The sequence below is a fragment of the Rhinopithecus roxellana genome, chromosome 5 (genome assembly GCF_007565055.1).
Source record: "Rhinopithecus roxellana isolate Shanxi Qingling chromosome 5, ASM756505v1, whole genome shotgun sequence".
Lineage (NCBI taxonomy): Eukaryota > Metazoa > Chordata > Mammalia > Primates > Cercopithecidae > Rhinopithecus > Rhinopithecus roxellana.
Window position 1 is genome coordinate 167,636,709 of NC_044553.1, and position 25,155 is coordinate 167,661,863.

General features: G+C 39.2%; 1 protein-coding gene across 2 annotated transcripts in view; it reads right to left on the minus strand.

The window, feature by feature from the left end:
- The window catches only part of THSD4 (thrombospondin type 1 domain containing 4), a 702,136-nt gene that overhangs the window by 640,875 nt on the left and 36,106 nt on the right, over positions 1 to 25,155 (minus strand). For both annotated transcript variants that reach the window (XM_030929758.1, XM_030929757.1), the window contains exon 3: positions 21,566 to 21,635. In XM_030929758.1, coding sequence (XP_030785618.1) covers positions 21,566 to 21,635 — 70 coding nt within the window. The remainder of the gene's footprint in view (positions 1 to 21,565; positions 21,636 to 25,155) is intronic.

Genomic DNA, 25,155 nt, shown 5'->3' on the forward strand with positions numbered 1-25,155 from the left:
TAGCCCAGGGTCTGGGACATGGTGAGCATTCGATCAACATTAACCATCTGTGTCACTCTTAACAAGGGCAAGGGGCATGGAGAACCTGGACCAAGAACCATACTGCCCCATCTCACATAGCAAGATTTCCCAAGTGTGAGATTTTGAGACACCTGCTTCTTCTCCGTAGTGATAAGCAGTAAATTCCTTAAGCTACAAGGGCTGGGAGGCTTGTCTTCAAGGGCAGCCACAATCAGAAGTCCGAAGAAGGCTATGTGCTTTCTTCCTCTTTCCAGAAAAGCCCGAGATTGAGAAGGGGGAGAATACTTTAAAGAGGAGTCCCTCCTACTACAGAGATCTCAGTATAACAGCAGAAATGACCCTGTGCCTCCAAACATGTGGTTCAAGAGGCAGATCTAACACGACTCTTCAAACTCTTCATACTCTCAGATTGTGTGGGTTTCTGTGAAGCAGGCAAACTCAAGAATAAGAGAAATATTCCAGGCGTCAAAAACAAGCCCAGGGAGAAGAGAAGATGACAACATGTAACCAGCAGCTGCCTTAGAATGCAGGGGGCAGCCACAGTGCCACCTCTGCAGGAGGATTTACCAGTTTAAATAGGTGGTTCTCAAAACCTCAGGCAATTTTGTCCACAGAGGGACATTTCGCAAAGTCTGGGACATTTTTTGCTTGTCACAGCTGAAAGAGTTTCTTACTGGCATCTATTGGGTAGAGACCATGGATGCTGCTAAAATTCTAACAGGACAATCCCACAAGAAATAATTATCTGGTCCACAAAAGCAACAGTTTCAAGGCTGGGGAACTCTGATGTGGATAAATCAGGCCTGGGTAGACAGTACCCATGACATAGAAGGAAAGTGCCTTGAGAAGAAACATGTTTGGGTACCCAGCTTTAAAGAGGTTGGTCTTAGGGAAACTGATGTGCCAACAAGGCAAATTCCATGGCCTGGCATTTGTTGCAGCAACAACAGTAACAACACCACCTACATAGTATTTACTATGAGTCAAACAATATTCTAAACCCCTTATCTGTAACTCATGCAATCCTCAAGACAACCTCTGTGATAGGTACTATTATTACTCTCATTTTACAGATGAGGAAACTGAGGCACTGGACCTTGCCCAAGGTTCAGAATTACTAAGCAGCAGAACAGAGGTATTAACCAGGGAATCTGGCTTCAGAGTCTGCTATGGTTTCGCTGTGTCCCCATCCAAATCTCATCCTAAACTGTAGCTCTCATAATTTCCACATGTTGTGGGAGGGACTGAGTGGGAGGTAACTGAATCATGGGGCAGTTTCCCCATACTATTCTCGTGGTAGTGAATTAAGTCTCACAAGCTCTGATGGTTTTACAAATGGGATTTCCCCGGCACAAGCTCTCTCTTGCCTGCCGCCATGTAAGGCATTCCTTTGCTCCTGCTTTGCCTTCCGCCATGACTGGGAGACCTCCCCAACCATGTGGAACTGTGAGTCAATCAAATCTCTTTCCTTTATAAATTACCCAGTCTCAGGTATGTCTTCATTAGTAGCATGAGAACAGACTAATACAGAGTCCAGGTTCACATGGTAGGCACTTGATACATGTGTGATGAGTTAATGGGGAAAAATAAATGGACATGGCTATAAGCAAAAGCATGCTTCAAATGTATAAAAAAATACAAAGAGAATACAATTGGGAACAAAAGGACATTGACTTCTGCTCTGTTTCTCCAAACTAACCAAGGAGTGTGCATCCCTGGTAGGGAAGGAAGACAGTTGACACGGGAAGTCTCCACTTGTCAAATTCCTACGTCATCAAAAATCAGATCACATCATCACTGGGAGGAAAAGATAGACCACTAACATACAAAGACAGTGCCCAGAAGACTGTGCTATGATTCATTTTGTTCCCCAAAGACTAAGATTTGTGGCCTAAGTGATAAGTTATTCTGTCTGTCAAAACTTTGTTTTAACTGTAATCTGGCCTGGAAACATAACATAGTGGGGAATTTAGAAGTTATTTTAAAAACACCTTTTTATGGTTTGGGTTTTGTGTGTATAAGTGTGGGAGGGAATGGAAATTTTGAGAAAAAAATTAAAGTACATAAAATACTCATTTTTTCTTAGAACTATTTATAGTCCTAAAGTCACTGTGTTACGGTCGAAATGCACAAAAATATCTACTCTGTATAACTTGGGTTTACTTATAAGAGGACCACATTTAAGATATGCGTATCAGAGTAGAGTTTGTTCAGACACTAATAAATTTATAATGTATTTATTTTTCAATATTGCTATAAATTGAATGACAAGCTTCCAAAGGAAGGAATTTGTACTCTCAGATTGTGTAGGTTTCTGTGAAGCAGGCAAACTCTAGAACAAGAGAAATATTCATATATAGAAAAACTAAGGTTTTTTTGCCTTTGAACTCAGTAGCTATTAAATACTAAAAAGAGTTATTTAAGAAATCAGGGCAGAGGGGGTGTTATAGAGAAGGAACACTCAAAAGTCAATGTGTATCGTTTTTGCCATAAAAAATGTGTGCCGGTAGCCCCAGTTTTCCTCGTGTCTCCAGCTTACATCATCCCCAATGTTCACTTCCTCTGATGGTCTCTCAACATCTTCTGCAAACAGAATCGGTGACCCAAGATTTTTTTAGGTCTCATATTTCATTTCTTGATTTGGAGCTCACCCACCAGGGAACAACTCCTTTCATAATCTAGAGATGGAGGGATGTGAAGGAGGCAAGAGTTAACAATAGGAGTCAGGCAGATCTGCCTTGATGGAAGAGGAATCATTATGGCTTCTTTCTGGTCTTCCTGTCACCAGGTTAACACTAAGATGGCCAGGACCAAGACTCCTCCACAGGAGACAGTTGGTAGATACCACTAGGATGGGAGAGTGAAATACCAATTAAAGTCAAGTCAGCCAAAGTTGGGGATGGCAAAGAGGGACTCTGTCCACAGTGGAGAAGGCCATAAGCATTAGTAGAGATGTTCCTTCTATGTTCCACTTTATGCCTCCAACTCATGGGTACAAGCATACTCAGAAACAAGTCAGAAATTTGAAGGGGAATCCTGGCCCTAAACAAAGAAGAGGCTAAGATGCCAGGACTGTACCATTATTCCCAAACTAAAAGCCTGAAGATGTTCTCCTTCTGCAACATGGTAAAGGGCTTTCCAAACACAGACACAAAGTTTTAAGCTTTTTGCTCCATTTTTAATAGAAGCAAATTAGATTTTTTCTGCTGTTGACTTTGAATCCAAGAAATTTAGAGCAGCATGAATTAGTGAACACTGAAATTCTTTTCTTAAAAAGGTCTTTTTACTCCAATTTCTTTATTTTTTCATAAGCAGAAATGCTCTTAATTTTTCAGCAGCAGTCAGTTATATTTATGCCATTAGAAACAGAAGGCTTGACAAACACCAGCTGGAAGAGACACAGTGTCTGCTTTAGAATCAGCTTCCAATTCTGTAGGGGTTCTGGGCTGGACACTCTCAAATGAGAGTATGCCTTATGCTATTCTTTAAAAAGCATCTTTGTTTTCTGGTCACTCCCAAGGGGCAATCTCATGCTGTTCCCGAGACTTTTATTGCCATTTCAGTACTGGCATTTGATTCACTGCATTGTCTTCTTCCTCCTTTTCCTCCTCTTCTTTTTTTTTAATTGAGGTATACATAAAGTTCATAAAGTATGTTCACTGTAAATGTATGAATTCTTATACTTTTAAGACCCATGTAATCCCCACCTTTGTCAAGATTTAGAATATTTCCAACACCCTGGAAGGTTCCCTCATGCCCCTCACTATTCAATTGCCACCCTCACCCCCTGTTGGTATCCAATATTCTGATTTTATTTTCATCAAAAACTATCTTTGTCTATTCTGGAACTAAATATACATGGAATGATACTGTACATACTTTTGCATCTGGCTTCTTATTGCCAATATAATGGCTCTGAAATTATTTTGGTCGTTGCTCATATCAGTAGTTCATTTTAAACAGTTTCATTGAGGTATAATTGACACATAATCAATTATACATATTGGAAGTGTACAATTTGATGTTTTCTCATATGTATTCACCCATGAAACCACCACCACAATCAGATAATGCACATATTCATCACCCAAAAGTTTTTGTATCCGTTGGTAATCCTCATTTCTTCCCTTACTCTCATCCCTCCTAAACACTGAACATCTTTTTATGTGCTTATTGACCATTTGTATATCTTCTTTGGAGAAATATTTATTCAAGTCCTTTGCTCATTTATGAATCATGCTGTTTGCTTTGCTGTTGTTGAATTTTTTTTTTTTTTTTTTTTTCTGATGGAGTCTTGCTCTGTCGCCCGGGCTGGAGTGCAGTGGCTGGATCTCAGCTCACTGCAAGCTCCGCCTCCTGGGTTCACGCCATTCTCCTGCCTCAGCCTCCCGAGTAGCTGGGACTACAGGTGCTGCCACCTCGCCCGGCTAGTTTTTTGTATTTTTTTAGTAGAGACGGGGTTTCACCGTGTTAGCCGGGATGGTCTCGATCTCCTGACCTCGTGATGCTGTTGTTGAATTTTAGAAGTTCTCTGTATACTCTGGATATCAGTCCCTTATCAGATATATGATTTGCTAATACTTTCTTCCATTCTGTGAGTTGCTTTTATACTCTGTTGATAGTGTCTTTTTGAGGTACAAAATTTTAATATTCATAAAGTCCAGTTGGCTATTTTTCTTTTGTTCCTGGTGCCTTTGGTGTCATATCCAAGAAATCATTGCCAAAACCAATATCATGAAGATTTTGCTCTACGTTTTCTTCTAAGAGTTTTATAGGTTTCAGGTTTTACATTGAAATGTTTGATCCACTTTGAATTAATTTTTATACATGATGTCTTTTCCCATTGAATGGTCTTGGCACCATTGTCAAAAATCATTCGATCATATATTCTAGGGTTTAATTCTCAGCTGTCTATTCTATTCCATTGACCTCCATGTCTGTCTTTATGCCAGTGTCACACTGTTTTGATTACTATAGCTCTGCAGTAAGTTTTGAAATCAGAAAGTATGAGTCCTCCAACTTTGTTATTTTTTCAAGATTATTTTGACTATTTGGGGTCCTTTGAGACTCCATATAAATTTCAGAATGGCTTTTTTCTATTTCTTTCAAATAGAAAATTGTCCATATATATGTATAAAGATCAACTGTCCATATATATATGTGTGTGTGTGTGTGTGTGTATGGGTCTATTTTTATGCTCTATTCTATTCCATTATCTATTTGCCTATCTTTACACCAATAACAACTGGGATTTTGATAGGAATTGCATTAAATCCATAGATTGCTTTGCATAGTACTGATATCTTAACAATACTAAGTTTTCCAATTCATGAACATGGGATGTCTTTATACTTCTTTATGTGTTTAATTTCTTTCAGCAATGCTTTGTAGTTTTCATTGTACAAGTTTTTCACCTCCTTGATTAAGTTCATCGCCAAGTTCTTTATTCTTTTGATGCTATTGTAAATAGAATTGTTAACTTGATTTGCTTTTCAGATTGATCTTTTTAGTATATAGAAATGCAATTGATTTTTGCATGTTGACCTTGTATCCTGCTACTTTGGTGAATTCATTTATTAGTTCTAACAATCTTTTTGTGGATACTTTAGGATTCTACATATAAGATCATATCATCTGTGAAGAGGAAAAGTATTCCTTCTTCATTTCCAATTTGGAAGCCTTTTATTTCTTTTTCTTGCCTAATTGCCTTTCCTAGAACTTCCAGTTCTGTGTTAAATAGAAGTGGCAAAAGCGGGCATCCTTATTTTGTTCTTGCTTTCACCATTGAGTATGATGTTCACCGTAGGTTTTTCTTATATGGTCTTTATCACATTGGAGTAATTTCCTTCTATTCTTAGGTTGTTGAGTCTAAGTTAGTTTTTGTATATTGTACAAGATATGGATTGAAGTTCACATTTTTGTTAAAAAGACTACTTTTCTCCTTTATAAAAATCAATTGTCCATATATATATATATATATATGTGTGTGTGTGTGTGTGTGTGTGTGTGTGTGTGTGTAGGACTATTTTCACGCTCTATTCTATTCCATTATCTATTTGCCTATCTTTACACCAATAACATGCTATCTTGATTACTGGAGCTGATAATATATAGATTACGGAGTACAAGTCTTGCAATTTTCTTCTTCTTTTTAAAATTTGTTTTGGCTATTCTAGGGCTTCTACATTTTCATAAGAATTTTTAATCAGTTTGTCAATTTATATTAAAAGTCTGCTAAGAATTGTATTAGAATTGTGTTAAATCTATAGGTCAATTTGAAGAGAATGGTTATCATAACAATATTGAGTTTCTTGACCCATAAACATCGTACATTTATCCATTTATTTGAAATTTTTTTTTTTTTTTTTTTGAGATGGAGTTTCACTCTGTCATCCAGGCTGGAGTGCAGTGGCATGATCTTGGCTTACTGCAACCTTTGCCTCCCAGGTTCAAGCAATTCCCTTGCCTCAGCCTACTGAGTAGCTGGGATTACAGGCGTGTGCCACCACACCCTGCTAATTTTTGTACTTTTAGTAGAGATGGGGTTTTGCTATGTTGGCCAGGCTGGTCTCGAACTCCTGACCTCAGGTGATCCACCCACATCAGCCTCCCAAAGTGCTGGGATTACAGGCGATATTTGAATATTTTTATGATTCCATTTTATTTCATTTCTGGCATATAAGCTAAAATGCTTTATTTTGTCACTTTGATGGCTGTTTTAGGGTTTATAAACTTACATCTTTAACTTATCACAGTATACCTTCAAGTAACGTGATACCATTTTACATGCATCATAATAAGAACCTTATAATATCATACTTCCTTTTATGATAGTCTTCCAATTCATGAACATGGCATGTCTTTATACTTATTTATGACTTCTTTAATTTCTTTTAGCAATGCTTTGTAGTTTTCATTGTACAAGTTTTTCACCTCCTTAATTTATCCTTTTCAGGCATTTATACTATTACTGTTATACATAATTTACTTATACATATGTTATAAACTCTACAACAGATGAGTATTATTTGTATTTAAAGAGTCAATCTTTAAAAGATGCTTAATTTAGGAGACATTTTTAAAATATAGTTACCTATGTAGTTATCATTTTTGGTGCAGTCATTCCTTTGAGAAAATCCATATTTCCATCTGATATTTTCCTTCAGCCTAAAGAACTTCCTTCAACAATTCTTATGGGGCAGGTGTAGTGTAGCACTTGTATGTCTGAAAATGTCTTTATTTTACCTTCATTTTTAAAAGATATTTTTACTGAGTATGAGATTTTAGGTTAACAATTTTATTCTTTTAGTACTTTAAAGATGTTGCTTCACTTGCATGAATGACAGGAGGTAGAGAATTTACTGTCATTCTTAACTTTGTTCCCATGTATGTAATATGTCTATTTTTCCTAAGGGCTTTTAAATTTTTTTTCTGTATCAGTGGTCTTGAGCAATTTGATTATGATGTGACTTGATGCCATTTTTTTTTCATGTTTCTAGTACTTGGAGTTTATTGACATTCTTGGATTTATAGTTTTCATCAAGTTTGGAAACTCTTCTATTATTTCTTCAAATATTTTTTCTGTCACCCCTATCTCTTCTCCTTTTGGTACTCTAATTGCCCATATATTAGCCAACCTGAAGTGGTCCCAGAGTTCACTGATGCTCTGTTCATCTTTTTTGAATTCTATTTTTCTTTTTATATTTCACTTTGGAGAGTTTCTGCTGTAATATCTTCAAGTTCACTTGTTTTTTTCTTCTGCAATGTCTAATCTGCCATTAATCCCATCCAGTATATTTTTCATCTCAGATCTTGTCATTTTCATCTCAAGAAGTTAGATTTGGGTGTCTTTTTAATATCTTCCATGCTTCTACTTAACTTTATGAATATATGGAATATGGTTTTAGTAATTTTTAATATCTTTGTTTCCATATTCTAAAATATGTGCCAGTTCTGAATTGCTTTCAATTGGGTGATTATTCTCCTCATTACAGGGAATAATGTTAATATTTTTCTGCTTCTGTGCAAGCCTGGTAATCTTTGACTAAATGCTAGACATCTTGAATTGTACCTTGTTGGGTGCTGGATATTTTTATATTCCCATACTTTGTGCTAGGATACAGTTAAGTTATTTAGAAACAGATTAATCATTTCAGTATAGATGTTATAATTTATTAGATCCAGAGCAGGACACAGTCTAGGGTTAACTATTCCCCCAATACTGACGTGAAAGCTTCCTGAGTATTCTATTCAATGCCTCCTGGATTATGAGTTTTTAAAGTATGCCTAGTGGAAACAGTCACTGTTCTTGGTCCTGAATGAATGCTGGGCACTGTTCTTTTTCATTCTCTTGGAAGATTCTTTCCTCAACCTCAGATTGTTTCCTCAAATGTGTGTGCTCATCACTCATATGCTGCATCCTTATGGAGGATCTCCTGCAGAGCTCCATAGTCTTCTGTCTGTGTAGTTCTCTCCTCTCTGGTACTCTGTCCTGCAGACCATCATCACTTGGACTTGCCGGACTCCTTTTTTTTTTTCCTAGACAAAGTCTCACTCTGTTGCCTGGTGAGATCTCGGTTGACTGCAACCTCTGCCACCTGGGTTCAAGAGATTCTCCCGCTTCAGCCTCCCGAGTAGCTGGGATTACAGGCACTCACCATTATGCCTGGCTAACGTTTGTACTTTTGGTAGAGATGGGGTTTCACCATGTTGGCCAGTCTGGTCTTGAACTCCTGACCTCAGGTGATCCGCCTGCCTTGGCCTCCCAAAGTGCTGGGATTACAGGCTTAAGCCACCATGCCCAGCCATCTTGCTGAACTCTTAAGTCTATCTCCTTAACTCAAGATGTCTAACAGGTTCTGCCTAGCATACCCCTCCCTGCAGCAAGACTAGGAAACTCCCAAGGCAGTAAGCTGGGGACATTTTATGACTCAATTCATTTATTTTCTATCTCTGAGTGATAACTATCTTTTGTTGTCTAAAGTTCCAGGTTTGGAAAAACATTATTTCATATACGTTATCCGGGTATTTTTGGTTGTTTCAAGTGAGAAGGTAAATCCAATCCCTGCTGCTTTATCTTGGCCAGAAACAAGTTATTTTCTCTTTACTGTAGTTTGGTTTTCTCTTGTATAAACATACTATAATGTATTTCTCCATTCTCTTATTGACGGACTTTTGGGTTATTTCCAGTTTGCAGTTATTGTAAATGAAACTACTATGAATATTGTTATCCATGTGTTTTGGTGGATATATGTCCATATTTATCTTGGCTAAATACCTAGGAACACAGTAGCCAGATCATAGCATGGGCAATGTTTAGCTTTAAGATACATTGACAGTTTTTCAAAGTGGTTTACCATTTAAACTCCCACCAGCAGTGTATGAAAGTTCCAATTGCTCCCTATCCTCACCAACACTTGGTAGTGTTTTTCATTTCAGCCATTCTGACAGTGTCACACTGAGATTTTAATTTGTAGTTACCTAAGGACTAAAGATTTTGATTGACTACCTTTTCACATGCTTAGCAGCCATTTGGATATCCCCTCATATGAACTGCCTTTTTAAGCCATTTAAATTGAATGGCTTAAATTTTTCTTAATGATCTGTAGGGGTTCTTTATATATTCTGAATAAAAATCTTTTACCAAATATATTGTTGTAATGTCTTTACCCTGTCCATGGTTTATCTTTTCACTCTTTTTATGATGTGTTTCCATTTTTAAACATCCTCAACTCAAATGTAGTACAATTGTTTTATGGTTACTGATTTTTTTTTTTTTTTTTTTTTTTTTTTTTTTTTTGGTTACTGATTTTTGTGTCTTGTTTAAGAACCTTTGCCTGAAATTATGAAGCCATTCTCATATGTTTTCCTCTAGGTGCATTACTGTTTTTTCCTTTCTTCCTATTGAATATAGAAGCAATAATTTGAGTTTTATTAATCTGAAATCTTTTCCCTTCTATAGGCTTTCTGTTCAGAATCCAACGGCAAGACATTGTCAAGGGGCAATCTAAAGTCACTGGTTGCACATCCTACTGCATTAATAATGCCTGTAACCCATCACAAGGTCCTCCGCTGTTCGCATTGTGACTTGCTTATCAGTTAGCAAGACAAATATTTTACCTCACCCTTATTTCATTCTGCAGTATCTCCGTTCTCTCAGAGTTTCTATAAATAACAGTTTAAAAAAGCAGTTCCCCTTGGCTGGTGGCCATGACAATGAGATTTTAGTTCCTCTAGTTTTCATTGTTTCTAAATTCTCTATAATAAACATAAGTATTTTTAATTTAAAAAGTTAACCAAAAACGTTTGAGCAGTTGTGATTAAAGTGTATGTATGATTTTTCATATGTGGAACTAAAAAATACAATGTCTCACAATCTTTACTGCATACAGTATGTTGACCATACACATTATGACTTGTAAAACAACTTGTTTGTGGAGTGTCTGCTGGGCAGACAGTAGAACAGTTCATTAATTTTAAAGCATTCTACAATCAACGTATTTTCCCTTACTAATAACTTATTGTTTTATTAAAGTCTTGCTCAAGTTTTTTCCTACTCTTGGTTTCACTTTATCCACAAATGAAGCTACAGAAAGTTTTAAAAATATAGTCATTTGCCAAGTATCTTTAATTAATTACCAAGAATAGAAGTTGAACAGCTCTTTGTGATACTGTTCATATTGCAGGAACATGAGGATGACTTCTGGGCAGAAACATCTGGAAAGAGCTACTTAAACTCTGCACCAGGGTCCTCTTTTCCTGCACTGTTATGGGACAGTTTTTGCAGAGATGTATCAAGTCACCTAAGCAGCATGTGGAAATGCATAGTTTACTTGACAGCATTTACAAATTATGTCTTTTCCTCAGAATAACTTACATTGTAGAAATGCTTCCATATGCTAAAGTTGGACACACCACTGTGCTGAGAAAAAAAAAAGCGATGTCTTTTAGTAGCAGTTTTCATATACATACTAAACTACAGTGTATACAAATTAATAATGTTGTCTCTTAAGAATTTACCATAAATGGTTTTCTCATTCTTTATGCCCCAGCTGTCTGCTAAAGACTGCAAGTAGATTTTGCCACAAAACAATGGGTCAGCAAAAATTCAATTATGATTATCTAAGTAATGAAAACAATCTGATCACATTCGTAAGTCTCATGCTTTGATTAAAAAAATACTTTTTCCCAAAATCTTCTGTGTTTCTTAAAGTCCCAGGAGCAGAAAATTTCCAACTTCAAATTCCAAAACATGTATACTTGCAGCTAACGCCTTTCTATCCTGACTTTAGAGCAAGAGTTGGCAAACTGTGTCCCATGAGCCAAATCTGGCTCACCACCTGTTTTTGTAAATAAAGTTTTATTGGAACACAGCCATGCTTATTCATTTACACATTGTCTATGGCTGCCTTTGTGCTGCAAAGGAAGATTTGAAGAATTGTGACAGACTTTATAGCACAGAAAGCCTAAAATGTTCTCAACAACCCTTTATTTAAAAACATGTTGACTCCTGTTTTAATAAGCATTTCCTCATTTCACATCTTGCAGGAAAAAATGGATGTTACTACTGCTAGTACTGCTTCTGCGGCCAAGTTTTTGAGCACATAACCAGGATGACAGCCACAGTTCCACAAAGCTCTGATAAAACATCAAAAAGAAACTCACCACCAAGGAAAACAGTGAATCCTTTCTTGTCTTGAGTGAATGGCAATGATCTTGGTGGCCAAGATAACAAGTACACATATTTATTATATTCAAAAACTATTCTAAAATGTATGTTCTCTATATAAAGTAATCTCCACATGATTCTGAGGAAAAGGTTTAATCTGTCTTTCTACTACAAAGTTCTTAGTACTGCTTTGACAAGGAGGTACCATATCCCAAGATGTGATACTTTTTGCTCAGTTTTTAAATTAAACATTCTAGAGTAACTTATAGAGTGATGTCAGCATGATGGCCAACTAGAGTTGCATGACACAAAAAGGTACCAAAACAATAAATAAACTATGCTTTGACTGGAGTTACTGATGAAGTACACTGGAAAGCACCGGGGGAGCAACAAAATTTCTATAGAGCATGGAAGCCCAGGATAGCACCACAGAGAGGGAAATGAGATATCCTCCCTCTGCCATATGCTATCCCCCACCGGGATCAGCTCAGAGCCAGGGAAACTTCTTCTCACGGGGAAAAAGTAAGCTGGAATCCTTCGCCCCATCACCTCCACAGACAGGAACAGTCATTGCTATAAAAGGGTCTCCTGGTACTTACAGGACCAGAAACCCACGTGGAGAGTTACTGGGCGTTCATGTGGCTGCATTGCCCCAGAACAGGAACCACATTTTGGCATTCCAACCCCCATGACCTCAGCTGCTACAGCATGGTGCCATCTTGAAACTTGACCTATTGCTGGAGTGCATCTTGTGTTGTGGGTCAGTAGCCACCAATCTCCTCCATCTCTGAGGTTCCACCGTCATTCCCCTACATTCATAAGGGTGCCTGCAGCACCAATACACCAGCTGCCCAGAGCCTAGGCCCAAAGGAACAACCAAGACCACAACATCTGAATTCATCAGGTACCCTATTCCCCAGGGAAACAAGCAAACCTTCACAGTGGGGAAACCCGGTGAAGTCACCCAGCTCATGTGCTCTCACACCCATCATAACAGCCAGCTTGAAAGTGGCTCTACCCACTGGTGAGATCCTGGCACAGCTGCCTAGCCACCTCTGGTCCAATAGCTGGCCTAGAGATGTCTCACCTCCCTCTCCCCGCAGAGAAAGCACCACGTAACCACTCAGGCCCCCCTCCACATACCCTTGGCCTGACAGCTTGACTGGAGGTGGCCCAGAAAGAGCCCCATGCAGTCATGCAGCACACCACACCACAACTCAACAGCCACTGCAGCAGTGGCTCCACCTTCCTGGAAAGCCCACCAAACAGCCTGCTGGCCCACCACACCCACACATGCTTAGCCTGACAAGCAATCTGGCACCCCCACTGCCAGCAAACCTGCACCACTGCATCACAAATTCCTACAGCCTAGGCCATTGAGAAAATTGCAGATACCACAGATGAGGATCACAGTTGAAAAATCTGTACAGAGACCACGTTACTGAATCCACCCAGAACCAAAGTCAATATACCATTCCTGACCAACACCCCAGGATCCATCTGCAGGGAAAAGGCTCTTCCTACGAAAGTTAATCCACAAAATTACAAAAATGACTGTTTTACTAGATGCACAGACATCAACAGAGGGATACAAGAAACATGAAAAAGCAAGGAAATATTGTACCCCTAAAGGAGCATAATGAGTCTTCATTAACTGACCCCAAAGAAAAGGATATTTATGAAATGCCCAAAAAGCAATTCAAAATAATGATTTTAAAGAAACTCAGTAAGATACAAAAGAATACAGACAAATCAATGAAATCAGGAAAACAATTCATAAGCTGAATTAGAAATTTAATAAAGAGACAGATATATAAAAAAGAACCAAATAAATCTTAGAGTTCATAAATTCAATGAATGAATTTAAAAATACAATTAAGAGCTTCAACAACAGACCAGATCAAGCAGAAGAAAGAATTTCTGAATTTGAGGCAAGCCCTTTGAAATAACCCAGTCAGAAGGGAAAAAAGAAATAAGAATTAACAAGAACAAAGAAAGCACATGGGACTTACAGGACACCATTAAGGGAACAAATATTTGCATTATAGGACTTCAGAAAGAGAAGAAACAGAGAAAGGCACAGGAAATTGATTTAACCACAACAACAATACTTTCTCTAAGTCTTGGGAGAGATGTAGACATCCATATTCAGGAAGGTCAAATGTCTTTAATGAGATTCAACCCACAAAAACCCTCTCTGAGGCACATTACAAACAAACTGCCAAAAGTCAAAGACAGAATTGTAAAAGCTTCAAGAGAAAAACATCAAGTTACATATAAGTTACATGTAAGAGTATCTCCATTAGACTACCAGCAGATTTTTTTTAGCAGAAACCTTGCATGCCAGGAGAGAATGAAATGATCTATTCAAAGTGTTGAAAGAAGAATAAGCTGTCAACCAACTAAGAATACTATTTCCAGCAAAGCTGTTTTTCAGAAATGAAGAAGAAATAAAGGTCTTCCCAGACAAGCAAAACCTGAGAGAATTCATTGAGAAATCCTTATGGAATTGCTATAGCTGGAAACAGAAAGACAATAATTACCATCATGAAAACATGTGAAAATACAAAACCAGTCTGGGTAAATCCATAGTCATACTCTGAATACCCTAGTGCTGTAATGGTGTTATGAAAATCTTTCAGCTCTCTAGTATGAAGGTTTAAAGCCAAAAAAAGTAAAAAACATCAACAACTACAATTAGTGGCTGAGGAACATACAAAAGATATAGATGTAAATTAAGGCAACCAAAACACAAATTGGGGGTGAAGGAAAAATGTAAAGTACTTTAATGCAACTAAAGTTAAGTTGTTTTAAACTTGAAATAGTTTATTATAACTGTTTATGCTGCCCCCATGGTAACCACAAAGAAAGAAATTACAACAGATATACAAATAAACATGAGAAAAGAAACAAAGCTTAGCACCACAGAAACCCACTAAACCACACACGTAAACAAGCAAGGAAGAAAGAAACAAAGATCTTCAAAATAACCAGGAAACAATTAACGAAATGGCAGAAAACTTTACCTATCAATAACAACCTTGAATGTAAATGGATTAAATGCTCTAATTTAAAAAAATAGAGTGGCTGAATGGATTAAAAAAACACAAGATCCCACTATATGGTGCCTAAAAGAAACTCACCTTGCCATTAAAGACAAACACAGACTGAAAGTGAAGAGGTAGAAAAACATATTCCATGCCAACGGAAACCAAAGGCAAGCAGGAGCAGCCATTCTTACATCAGATGAAATAGACTTGAAATCCAAAACTGTAAAAAGAAGGTCATTATATAATGATAAAGGTGTCACTTCAATAAGAGGATATAATTATAAATATGTATGCACCCAACACTGGAGCATCTAAATATATAAAGCAAATATTATTATATCAATATTAGAGATAGACTGCAATACAATGGTAGAAGGGGTCTTCAACACCCCACTTTCAACAACAGACAGATCACCCAGACAGACAATCAACAAAGAAAAGCTGGACTTAGACTGCACCATAGACCAAATGGACCTAACAGATAATTACAGAACATTCCATCCAAGAGATGCAGAATACACATTCTTCTCAATTGCACATGGAACATTCCCCAGTTAGATCACATGTCAGGCCACAAAACAAGTCTTAACAAATTTAAAAAGATAATGTAACATGTATCTTTTCACACCACCATGAAGTAAAACTAGAAATCAACAAGAAAATCTTTGAAAACCTTACAAATACACGAACATTAAACAACATGCTTCTGAATAACCAGTAGGTCAATGAAGAAATTAAAAGGGAAATTTAAAAATTCCTTCAGACAAGCAAGAATGGTTAATAGGTTTTTTGGTGCTTTTCTCCATTACCTCCTGTAACTCCTACTTCAAAAAACAAGAAAGATTTCTAATAAATAATTTAACCATGGACCTCAAGAACAAACTAAACCCAAAATTGGTGGAAGGAAGGAAATAATAAAGCTCAGAGTAGAAATGAACAAAAGACACACACATAAAACTAAAGATCAAAAAATAAAGAGTTTGTGTTTTGAAAAGGCGAACAAAATTGACAAACTTTAGGTACACTAACTAAGAAAAAAAAAGAGAAAAGACTCAAATAAATAAAATCAGGTATGAAAAAGGAGACATGACAACTGATAAACAGAAAAAGACTATTATGAACAACTATTTAAGAACACAGAAGAAATGGATAAATTCTTGGACATATACAACCTACCAAGATTAAATTATGAAAAGACAGGAAATCTGAAGAGATCGATAGCATGTAAGGAAGTTGAATCAGTAATAAAATGTCTTTAATCAAAATAAAACCCAGGACCAGATGGCTTCACTGTTCTATTCTACAAACAATTTAAAGAAGAACCAACACCAATTCTCTTCAAACTATTCCAGAAAACTGAAGAACGAGAAACACTTCCAAATTCATTTTACAAGACCAGAATTATCCTGATTCCAAAACCAGACAAGGATACAACAAAAAAAGAAAACTATAAGCCAATATTTCTGATGAACATAGATGCAAAAATTCTCAAAAACACACTAGCAAACTGAATTCAATAGCATATTGTAAAGATTATTCACTAATATCAAGTGAGATTCATCTCAGGGATGGAAGGATGATTCAACATATGTAAATCAATACATGTGACACACCACATGAACAGAAAGACAAAAACCATATGATCATTTCAAAAGATGCAGAAAAAGCAACTGACAAAATTCAACATTCCTTCATGATAATAACTGTCAACAAATTAAGTATAGAAGGTATGTACCATAACACAATAAAGGTCATACATGACAAAGCCACAGCTAACATTATACTGAATAATGTATACTGAATAGTATAAATTATATTAACATTATACTGAGCAAAGCTTTCACCTTTTCCTCTAAGAACAGGAACAAAGTAAGGATGCCCACCTTCACCACCCTAATCAACATAGGGATTCCTAGCCAGAGTAATTAGGCAAGAGAAAAAAATAAAGGGCATCCAAATTGGAAAGAAGGAAATCATATTGTCCCCGTTTGCAATGACACAATCTTACATACAGAAAACTCTAAAGACTCTACCAAAAAACTCTTAGAACTAATTAATTCAGTAAAGTCAGAGGACACAAAAAATCAAAATTCAAAAATCAGTAGCATTTCCATATGCTAACTACAAACTATCTGAAAAAGAAATCAAGAAAATAATTCCATTTACAATAGTATACACAAACAAAAATAAGATAACTAGGAATAAACTTAAGTAAGGAGGTGAAAGATCTCTACATTGAAAACTTCAAAAACAATGGAATAATATCCCATGTTCATAGACTGGAAGAATTAATATTGTTAAAATGGCCATGCAAGCCAAAGCAATTTACAGATTTAATGTAGTTCTTATCAAAATAATAATGACATTATTCACAGAAATTGAAAAAATAATCCTAAAATTCATATGGAACCACAAAAGACCCCAAATAGCCACAGTAATCCTGAGCAAAAAGAAGCATCACACTACCTGACTTCAAAATATACTACACATCTGCAATAACCAAAGCAGCATGGTACTGGCATGAAACAGACACACACGCCAATGGAACAGAACAGAGAGGCCAGAAATAAATTCACACACCACCTGATCTTCAACAAAGGTGCCAGGAATACATATTGAGGAAAAGACAATCTCTTCAATAAATAATGCTGGGAAAACTAGATATCCACCTGACAAGAAGAGACTAGACCCCTACCTAGTAAGATCAACTAAAAATGGATTAAAGATTCAAATACAAAACCCAAAATTATGAAACTACTAGAATAAAACATAAGGGAAATGCTTTATGACACTGGGCTGAGCAAGGATTTTAGAAATAAGATCTCAAAAGCACAGGAAACAAAAGCAAAGATAAACAAATGGAATGACATCGAACTTTGCTTCTGCACAGCAATGGAAACAGTGAAGTGAGGGAGTATAAATGTCCACAATAAACTGAAAAGACAACATACAGAATAGGAGAAAATATTTGCAACTATACATCTGACAAGGGGCTAATATCCAGCATATATAAAGAACTTAAATAATTCAACATCAAAAAAAAAAAAAAAACCAACTCAACAATCTGATTAAATAGGCAAATGATCTGAGTAGACATTTAACAAAAGAAGACATACAAATGGCCAAAAAATATATTTTGAAAGGCTCAACATCACTAATCATCAGGGAAATGCAAATCAAAACCACAGTGAGATACCACCTCCCTCCAGTTAGAACAGCTATTATCAAAACGACAAAAGAAAACAAGTGTTGGCCAGGTGTGGTGGCTCCTGCCTGTAATCCCAACACTTTGGAAGGCTGAGGTGGGCGGATCACCTGAGGTCGGGAGTTCAAGACCAGCCTGATCAACATGGAGAAACCCTGTCTCTACTAAAAATACAAAATTAGCCAGATGTGGTGGTACATGCCTGTAATCCTAGCCACTCAGGAGGCTGAGGCAGGAGAATCACTTGAGCCCAGGAGGCAGAGGTTGCAGTGAGTTGAGATCGTGCCACTGCACTCCCGCCCGGGAGACAATGCAAGACTCCATTAAAAAATAAATAAATAAATAAAGATAAAAGACATAACAAATGTTTGGTAAGGATATGGAAGAAAATGAACACTTACGTACTGTTGGTGGGACTGTAAATTAGTATAGCCACCATGGACAACATTAGGAGGCTCCTTAATAAACTAAAAATAGAACCACCATAGGATCCAGCAATCCCACTATTGCATATATATCCAAAGGAAATGAAATCAGAATGTTCAAGAAACATCTGTGCCCCTATGTTTATTGCAGCACTATTCACATTAACCAAAGTATGGATTCAGTCCAAGTGTCCAACAACAAATGAACAGCAAAGAAAATGCGGTGTATATATACACAATGGAAATATTATTTGGCCATTAAAAAGAATGAAATCTTTTCATTTGGGACAACATGGATGGACCTGGAGGTTATTATATTTAAAGTGAAATAAGCTGGACACAGAAAGACAAATACCACAGATCTCACTCATATGTGGAATCTGAAAAAAAAAAAAGAAAAAAAGAGTTGATATAGAAGCAGAAAGGAGAACAGAGGTTACCAGAGACTGAGGAGAAGAGGGGAAAGAAAAGAGGTGAGAGTGGGGAGAGGTTGGTCAATGGGTACAAAGTTACCAAAGACAGGCGGAGTAAGTTCTGGTGTTCTATTACACAGTAGCTTGATGATGGTTAATGGTAAGGTATTATATATGACAAAATAGCTAGAAGAGAGGCTTTTGAATATTCTCACCACAAAAAAAAAAAAAAAAATGATAAATGCATGAGGTGACTAGAATGCTAAATACCCTGACTGAATCATTATATAATACACATGTATTGAAACACCAAATTGTATGCATAAATCTGTACAATTACTACATCAATTAAAAAATTTTAATGATAAAATAACTCATAAATCTTTGTTTCCCCATTTCTCAGAGCAAACACTTGAAGAAAGATGAGAGTGATACCTATTTGGGGACCTTTTGTTCAGGTTACTCACATATCATTCAGGTTAACTTGAAAAATTACAGGAGACAGCAAAGTAAATTGATCATGTATAAGGTATTTTCAGTTATGATCGCCTATTTGAGTAACAACCACAAGAGGAACACAGTAAATTGATTCAACCGTTAGGATTAACAAACCTGGTAATTCTAAACATTAATAAATAATACAACTTCATAATAAAAGTAGGCAGTTGTCCTTTCTGAGTCCTGATATTATGAATAGAGATGATGCAGCAGAGTAAGCGGGGTGTGGCGGGGGTGCAAATTTCCAGGTGAATCCAATGAAATGATGCTTAGACCTTGGCCAGGTTTTCCATTCAGTCAGTCAGTCATTCAACAAGGATTTTATTGAGCACCTACGACATGCCAGGCTCTATTCTAGGAGCTGGGAATAGGGCCATGAACAAGACTAGTAAGTTCCTACTTTCATGGAGCTTACATCCTAGTGGGAGATACAGTACAGTAGAGGTTTATACCTGGTCCAGAAAAACAGACTGAAACAGAAAAGAAATTAGTCTATAATCAGATAAAAACACGAAGAACTGCTCCCAAGAAGGGTCATATTTAGCCAAATACGTGCACATACTCTTTTTTCTTGGCCCCCTTCTGTCCTGAATTTCCCCTATGAAAACCCTCTCTCAGGCCGGTGCAGTGGCTCACGACTATAATCCCAGCACTTTGGGAGGCCGAGGTGGGTGGATCAATCACCTGATTGAGGTCAGGAGTTCGAGACTAGCCTGTCAACATGGTGAAACCCCGTCTCTACTGTTAAAACAAAAAAAGCAGCTGGGTGTGGTGGCGCAGGCCTGTAATCTCAGCTACTCGGGAGGATGAGGCAGAAGAATCACTTGAACCCGGGAGGCGGAGGTTGCAGTGAGCCGAGATCGTGCCATTGCACTCCAGCCCGGGTGACAAGAGCGAAACTCCATCTCAAAAACAAAGAAAAAGAAAAGAAAACCCTCTCTCAGGAAAGGAGTCAACCAACTTGGTCACACTTGGATACAAATAACTGATCTCTTCTCAGGAGTCTGAATTTGATTCCAGGTAGACAGGAGGAGCTCCTAGGTAGCAGGAAGGGCTTCTAGGGACTTTCTAAGAGTCCTGTCATGTATTGTTTCTAAGGAAACATTGATCAAGGACCTGCTCAGTTGCAGTGCAGCATTAGGCTTATTCAGGCAATGGTGGATGTTTCATTTACTATAAAACACACAAAGCCTGAAGGGAAGCGTATGCAATACTGTCCATTTGCTCCTTTAGATGCTGTCTACCCTTCTCCACCCAGTCCTGTGGCCCAGGAGGCTGGCCTTTGGGGACTGCATCAAAGCCTTCTTATCTTCTGCCTTCTGCTTGGTTTGGCCAAAGGGAGTCACCAACAGGAAATGAGGGGTGAGAGGAAAGAGAAGGTGAGGTTCTTATTTCGCAGTTCCATCCCTGCCTGGCCATCAGTTGGCAGTGACTGTGTCCCTCTACTGAAGATCATGACTCCCTGTCAGGGGGTTCTCTTGCATAGCAACAGCCACAGCTACAGCTGCAACTCTATCCCTGCCCTTGACCTTGAAGGTGCCCCAAGAGAGGGTAAAAGCTCCATACTGGTCCCCTCCATTTCCAAGTGGGTTCCTTAAGTCCTGCCCATGCCTTTGTAGAGTGCTCCCACTGACCTCTCAGCTGTCCATTGTAGCGAACACATGTTGCAAAGTTGCCATTGCTCTCAAATCAGAGACCGACTCCAGGCACCAGCTTCACATTTTAAGCTCCATGATAGGGTTCGGATCTGTGTCCCCACCCAAATCTCATGTCAAATTGTAATCTCCAATGTTGGAGGCGGGGCCTGGTGGAAGGTGATTGGATCATAGGGATGGTTCCTTATGGTTTAACACTATCCCCCTTGGTGCAGTCATGGCAATAATGAGTTCTCGTGAGATCTGGTTGTTTAAAAGTGTATGGCACCTCCCCGTTCTCTCTCTTGCTTCTTCTCCAGCCATGTGAAGTGCTGTTCCCACTTTGTCTCCCATCATAATTGTAAGCTTCCTGAGGCCTCCACAGAAGCCACGCAGATGGCCAGCATCATGCTTCCTGTACAGCCTGTGGAACTGTGAGCCAATAAGACCTCTTTGTAAATTTCCCACTCTCAGGTATTTCTTTATAGCAATGTGAGGAGAACAGAATAGTACACTCCACGTTCTGTAAATTGTGCTTCCTTTCAGGATCAGTGGTGACTCACCTTCAAATAGAACAAAGTTCAGGGCAGTGACCAGAGTGACCCTAGCCTCTTGGGCAGAGAAGAAAACCTCTGGATGGCCATGGCTTACCTTCCTGTGTTGAGTGGAGGGCTGTGGGCAGACGAACTGGAATCCAAGCAGCAGGAGGGAACCCAGGACACTGAAAAGGGAAAATAGCAACAGGCAAGATGGTGAGTATGTTCCAGGCAACAGCACCCAGTGGAAGGCAGCATCACCATCTCATCAGTGGATGGGGGGGAACAGCCCAACCCAGGCCCTGGGACATGACCCAGTGAAGACACAAACTGTTGGCCCTATAGGAGGGAGGCAGCATGGTGCTGTGGCAAGGCATGGCATGGGGCAGGTGTGGGATCACATCCCAGCCTTCCTGCTTACCCTCAGGGGTGTTCTAGGTCAGAGCTTTAACCTCTCTAAGTCTCAGTCTCCTCCCCTGAAAAATGGGGATAACAACAGGAACTGGCTCAGAGGTTCAGGGGAGAACTGAGTAAGAGGATGCACCATGCCTGGCAGAGGGAGTGCTAGTGCAGCCCACATGCGGTCCTTCACGGGTGGTAGGGTCAGGGAAACGTGTGGGCTTTGAGTCTGCCAGGGAAGTTCCTCTCCTTACAGCTCATGCTTTCCTGGGAACCATTCCTGTGCCTCTTTCCAGCCTTTTGATGTCACATATGTTCTCCATGGGTGGGATTAGCTGTGCTAAGCCTCACTGTCACCAGCCCTGATTAGGGAATGTCATCAAATAAAGAGGAGGTGGGGAAATAGGAGCCGGCTGAGACAGCAGGGTGTGCTGGAGAGGGCATGGAGCCAGGCTAGAATCCCAGCTCCATCATTCCCATCTGGGTGATCTCGGGTCAGTTAGCATTTCCATGCCTCAAACATTCTCACCTTCTGTGAGGATCACTGAATATGACAGAGGTAAAACAATTGGCATGGTTAGTAAGTTAAGAAGGTGAGGGAAGGAGTAGAGTTGACCAGGCAACCTGGAATGCAGCTCCTCTGAGTCAGAGGAAAACCTAGATCTTTCACTCCCTCTCCTGCCCCAAGGCCCACCTGAATGTGATTGGAAATGTAACCTCGGACCAAAGGCGAGACAAGCACTGTCAATTAATTTAAGTGCCCAAGGTCTCATGATTTCAAATCATCAGTGTCATTATTTTAAGCATCCCGGCAATGAGGCCGCTGTATCTTTTGACCATTTGTCAAACCGTATTTAACCTAAGTTAAATAATATAGTGGTTCCCAACCTTTTTGAGACTTGCAACACAACTGAGAGATGTGAAACACTGCCCCAGACCAAGAAAAACCACCACATCAGGGTGGAGATGAGGAAAACCTGCCTGAAGCTGGGAGTTAGGTCTTGTGGAGTTGGATAAAGCATCCACCATTTCTAAGAATCCAAAATTCCACCCCAGCTCCTGTTTTGTAAGTAAGTGACCAAGCAGACCACACAGAACAGACATGGACAGACTGGCTAGAGACTGTGCAATGTGGTGAGAAGCAGGGAAGATGGTCTCTGTAATATGGTGTTGCAGGCATCCTTCTTGCTGTAGTCATGGAGTTGCAGCTGAGGATCCAGAGCTCAGAACATGGGTACTAAGTATGCACACATTCCAAAGAGCTGCACTGCCTATCGAGGAACGACAAAGTGGGTGCTTGTCATCCCCTCACTCACCTCCCACCTGTATGCACAAGGAGGCTGGAGGATGGAGTTCGCTGGGTGTGGATTTCCCTGAAGACAATGTAGGAGAGCTGCATACAGCCCCTCCACTCCCCTATGGGGAAGGAAAAGTAGGAGCTCTTCCCCAAGCCAAGCAAGAGGGACAACATTCAGAGCTTGATCCAGATGCCCTGGTATCCAGGGGTACAAGGATTAGTGCCTGATTCTCCTCTGAAAAACATCTAAAGGCCAAACCTTAGCTGGAGTATCCAAGAGGGAAGAATGGAGAGAGGGCTAGGTGGGAACAGTCTGTATTTTTAGAGCCTGGAGGGGCAGGAGATGCTATGTTTTAGCACCATGGAAAGACATGGAACTTAGGTTATCTGGAAAGGAATCTACCAAAGATTTTCACCAGAAAGATTTTACTTTCTACGTTTCCTAGAAAGTAAGCCTGCGGCTTATACCCATGGAGTACAGGAGCTAGGTGAGGGAGGTGGACCTTAAGGAGTCAGCAGATTTGCATAGCCTGCAGGAGGGCATGGTGCAGCAGGAGAGCCTAGTGAGGGGGAAATTCTCCAAAGTGCCCCAAGAGAGGAGAATCTGGAACTTGGACATCTCCCAACCAAGGACAGCAGCACCAGATTACAAGGAACACCAGTCCCACTGGGAACCTCTTTGCCGGTTACCTCTCCTCTCCTCTCCTGTGCCTCACCCTGAAGGAATTCACAATGACAGTGAGTGGGCAGGGCAGGAAACTAGGAGTGTGAAGGAACCAACCAAATCCCCTCTTCCCTACTACAGGCGTCTGAGGCTACAACAGGACCAGCTTAGAGGAGAAAAGAAGTTTTTAACTGGATGAGAGATCAAAATGTTTGTATCTGACTAGACTTTTCTTTTCTTTTATTTTTTTCTTTGAAACAGAGTCTCGTTCTGTCTCTCCGGCTGGAGTGCAGTGGCTTGATCTCGGCTCACTGAAATCTCTGCCTCCCGGGCTCAAGTGATTCTCCTGCCTCAGCCTCCCCAGTAGCTGGAATTACAGGCGGCACCACCATGCCTGGCTAATTTTTATATTTTTAGTGGAGATGGGGTTTCACCATGTTGGCCAGGCTGGTCTCGAACTCCTGACCTCAGGTGATCCACCCGCCTTGGCCTCTCAAAGTGCTAGGATTACAGGCATGAGCACCGTGCACAGCCTAGACTTTCCTTTTAATATACTGTATTTATAACAACATTCTTCCAAACAAGGGATGTATTCGGGACAATAATATGAAATTAGTGGGGAGAAGAATAAAAGAGTTGAAGTATAACTTGCCGAGGATCTAGAGCAGCACTGTCCAATAGAGTTTTCTGCGATGACGGAAACATTCTCTGTCTGTACTGTCCAGTGCAGATACACAGATCTGTGCTATTCAGGACACAGGAAGCTAAAGGTTCAGGTCTAGATGGTGATGTTACCGATGTCCTGGATAACTTCTAAAATGATTCCCCTTCTTACTCCCACGACACACAACTTCCTTTGGACTTTTCAATACTTGAAAATGAGCCTGTTCATTACACACATAATGTACTGGAAATATTGACCAAGATGTCTTCCAGCAATAGGGCAGGAGAATTAAAGACAGCGGGTTCCCAGACAGCGGTGGCAAAAGGACAGTAATCTTATAGCTGTATCACTACTGGATGCAATTTGACCTCTAAACCAAGAACATGTGCATCACAACTCACAAGTCCATGCTCCATGGTTGCATGACCTTGGGCAAATCACCTTCTCTTGCTGTGCCTCAGTTTCCTCATCTGTAAAATGGGAATTATATAATCTGTCTTCCTACCTCAAATGAGTTAATATGCAAGAAAGCACATTATGAACCCAGGCCTACAAATGTGAATCATTTGTAACACATTCTGGCACTGCTTACTCATTTAAAAAGAAAACCAGATTGGTGTGGTTTTGTTAAAAGAAAGAAAAAAAAAAAAAACAGCAGCTTCATAAACGTGTTACACCTCA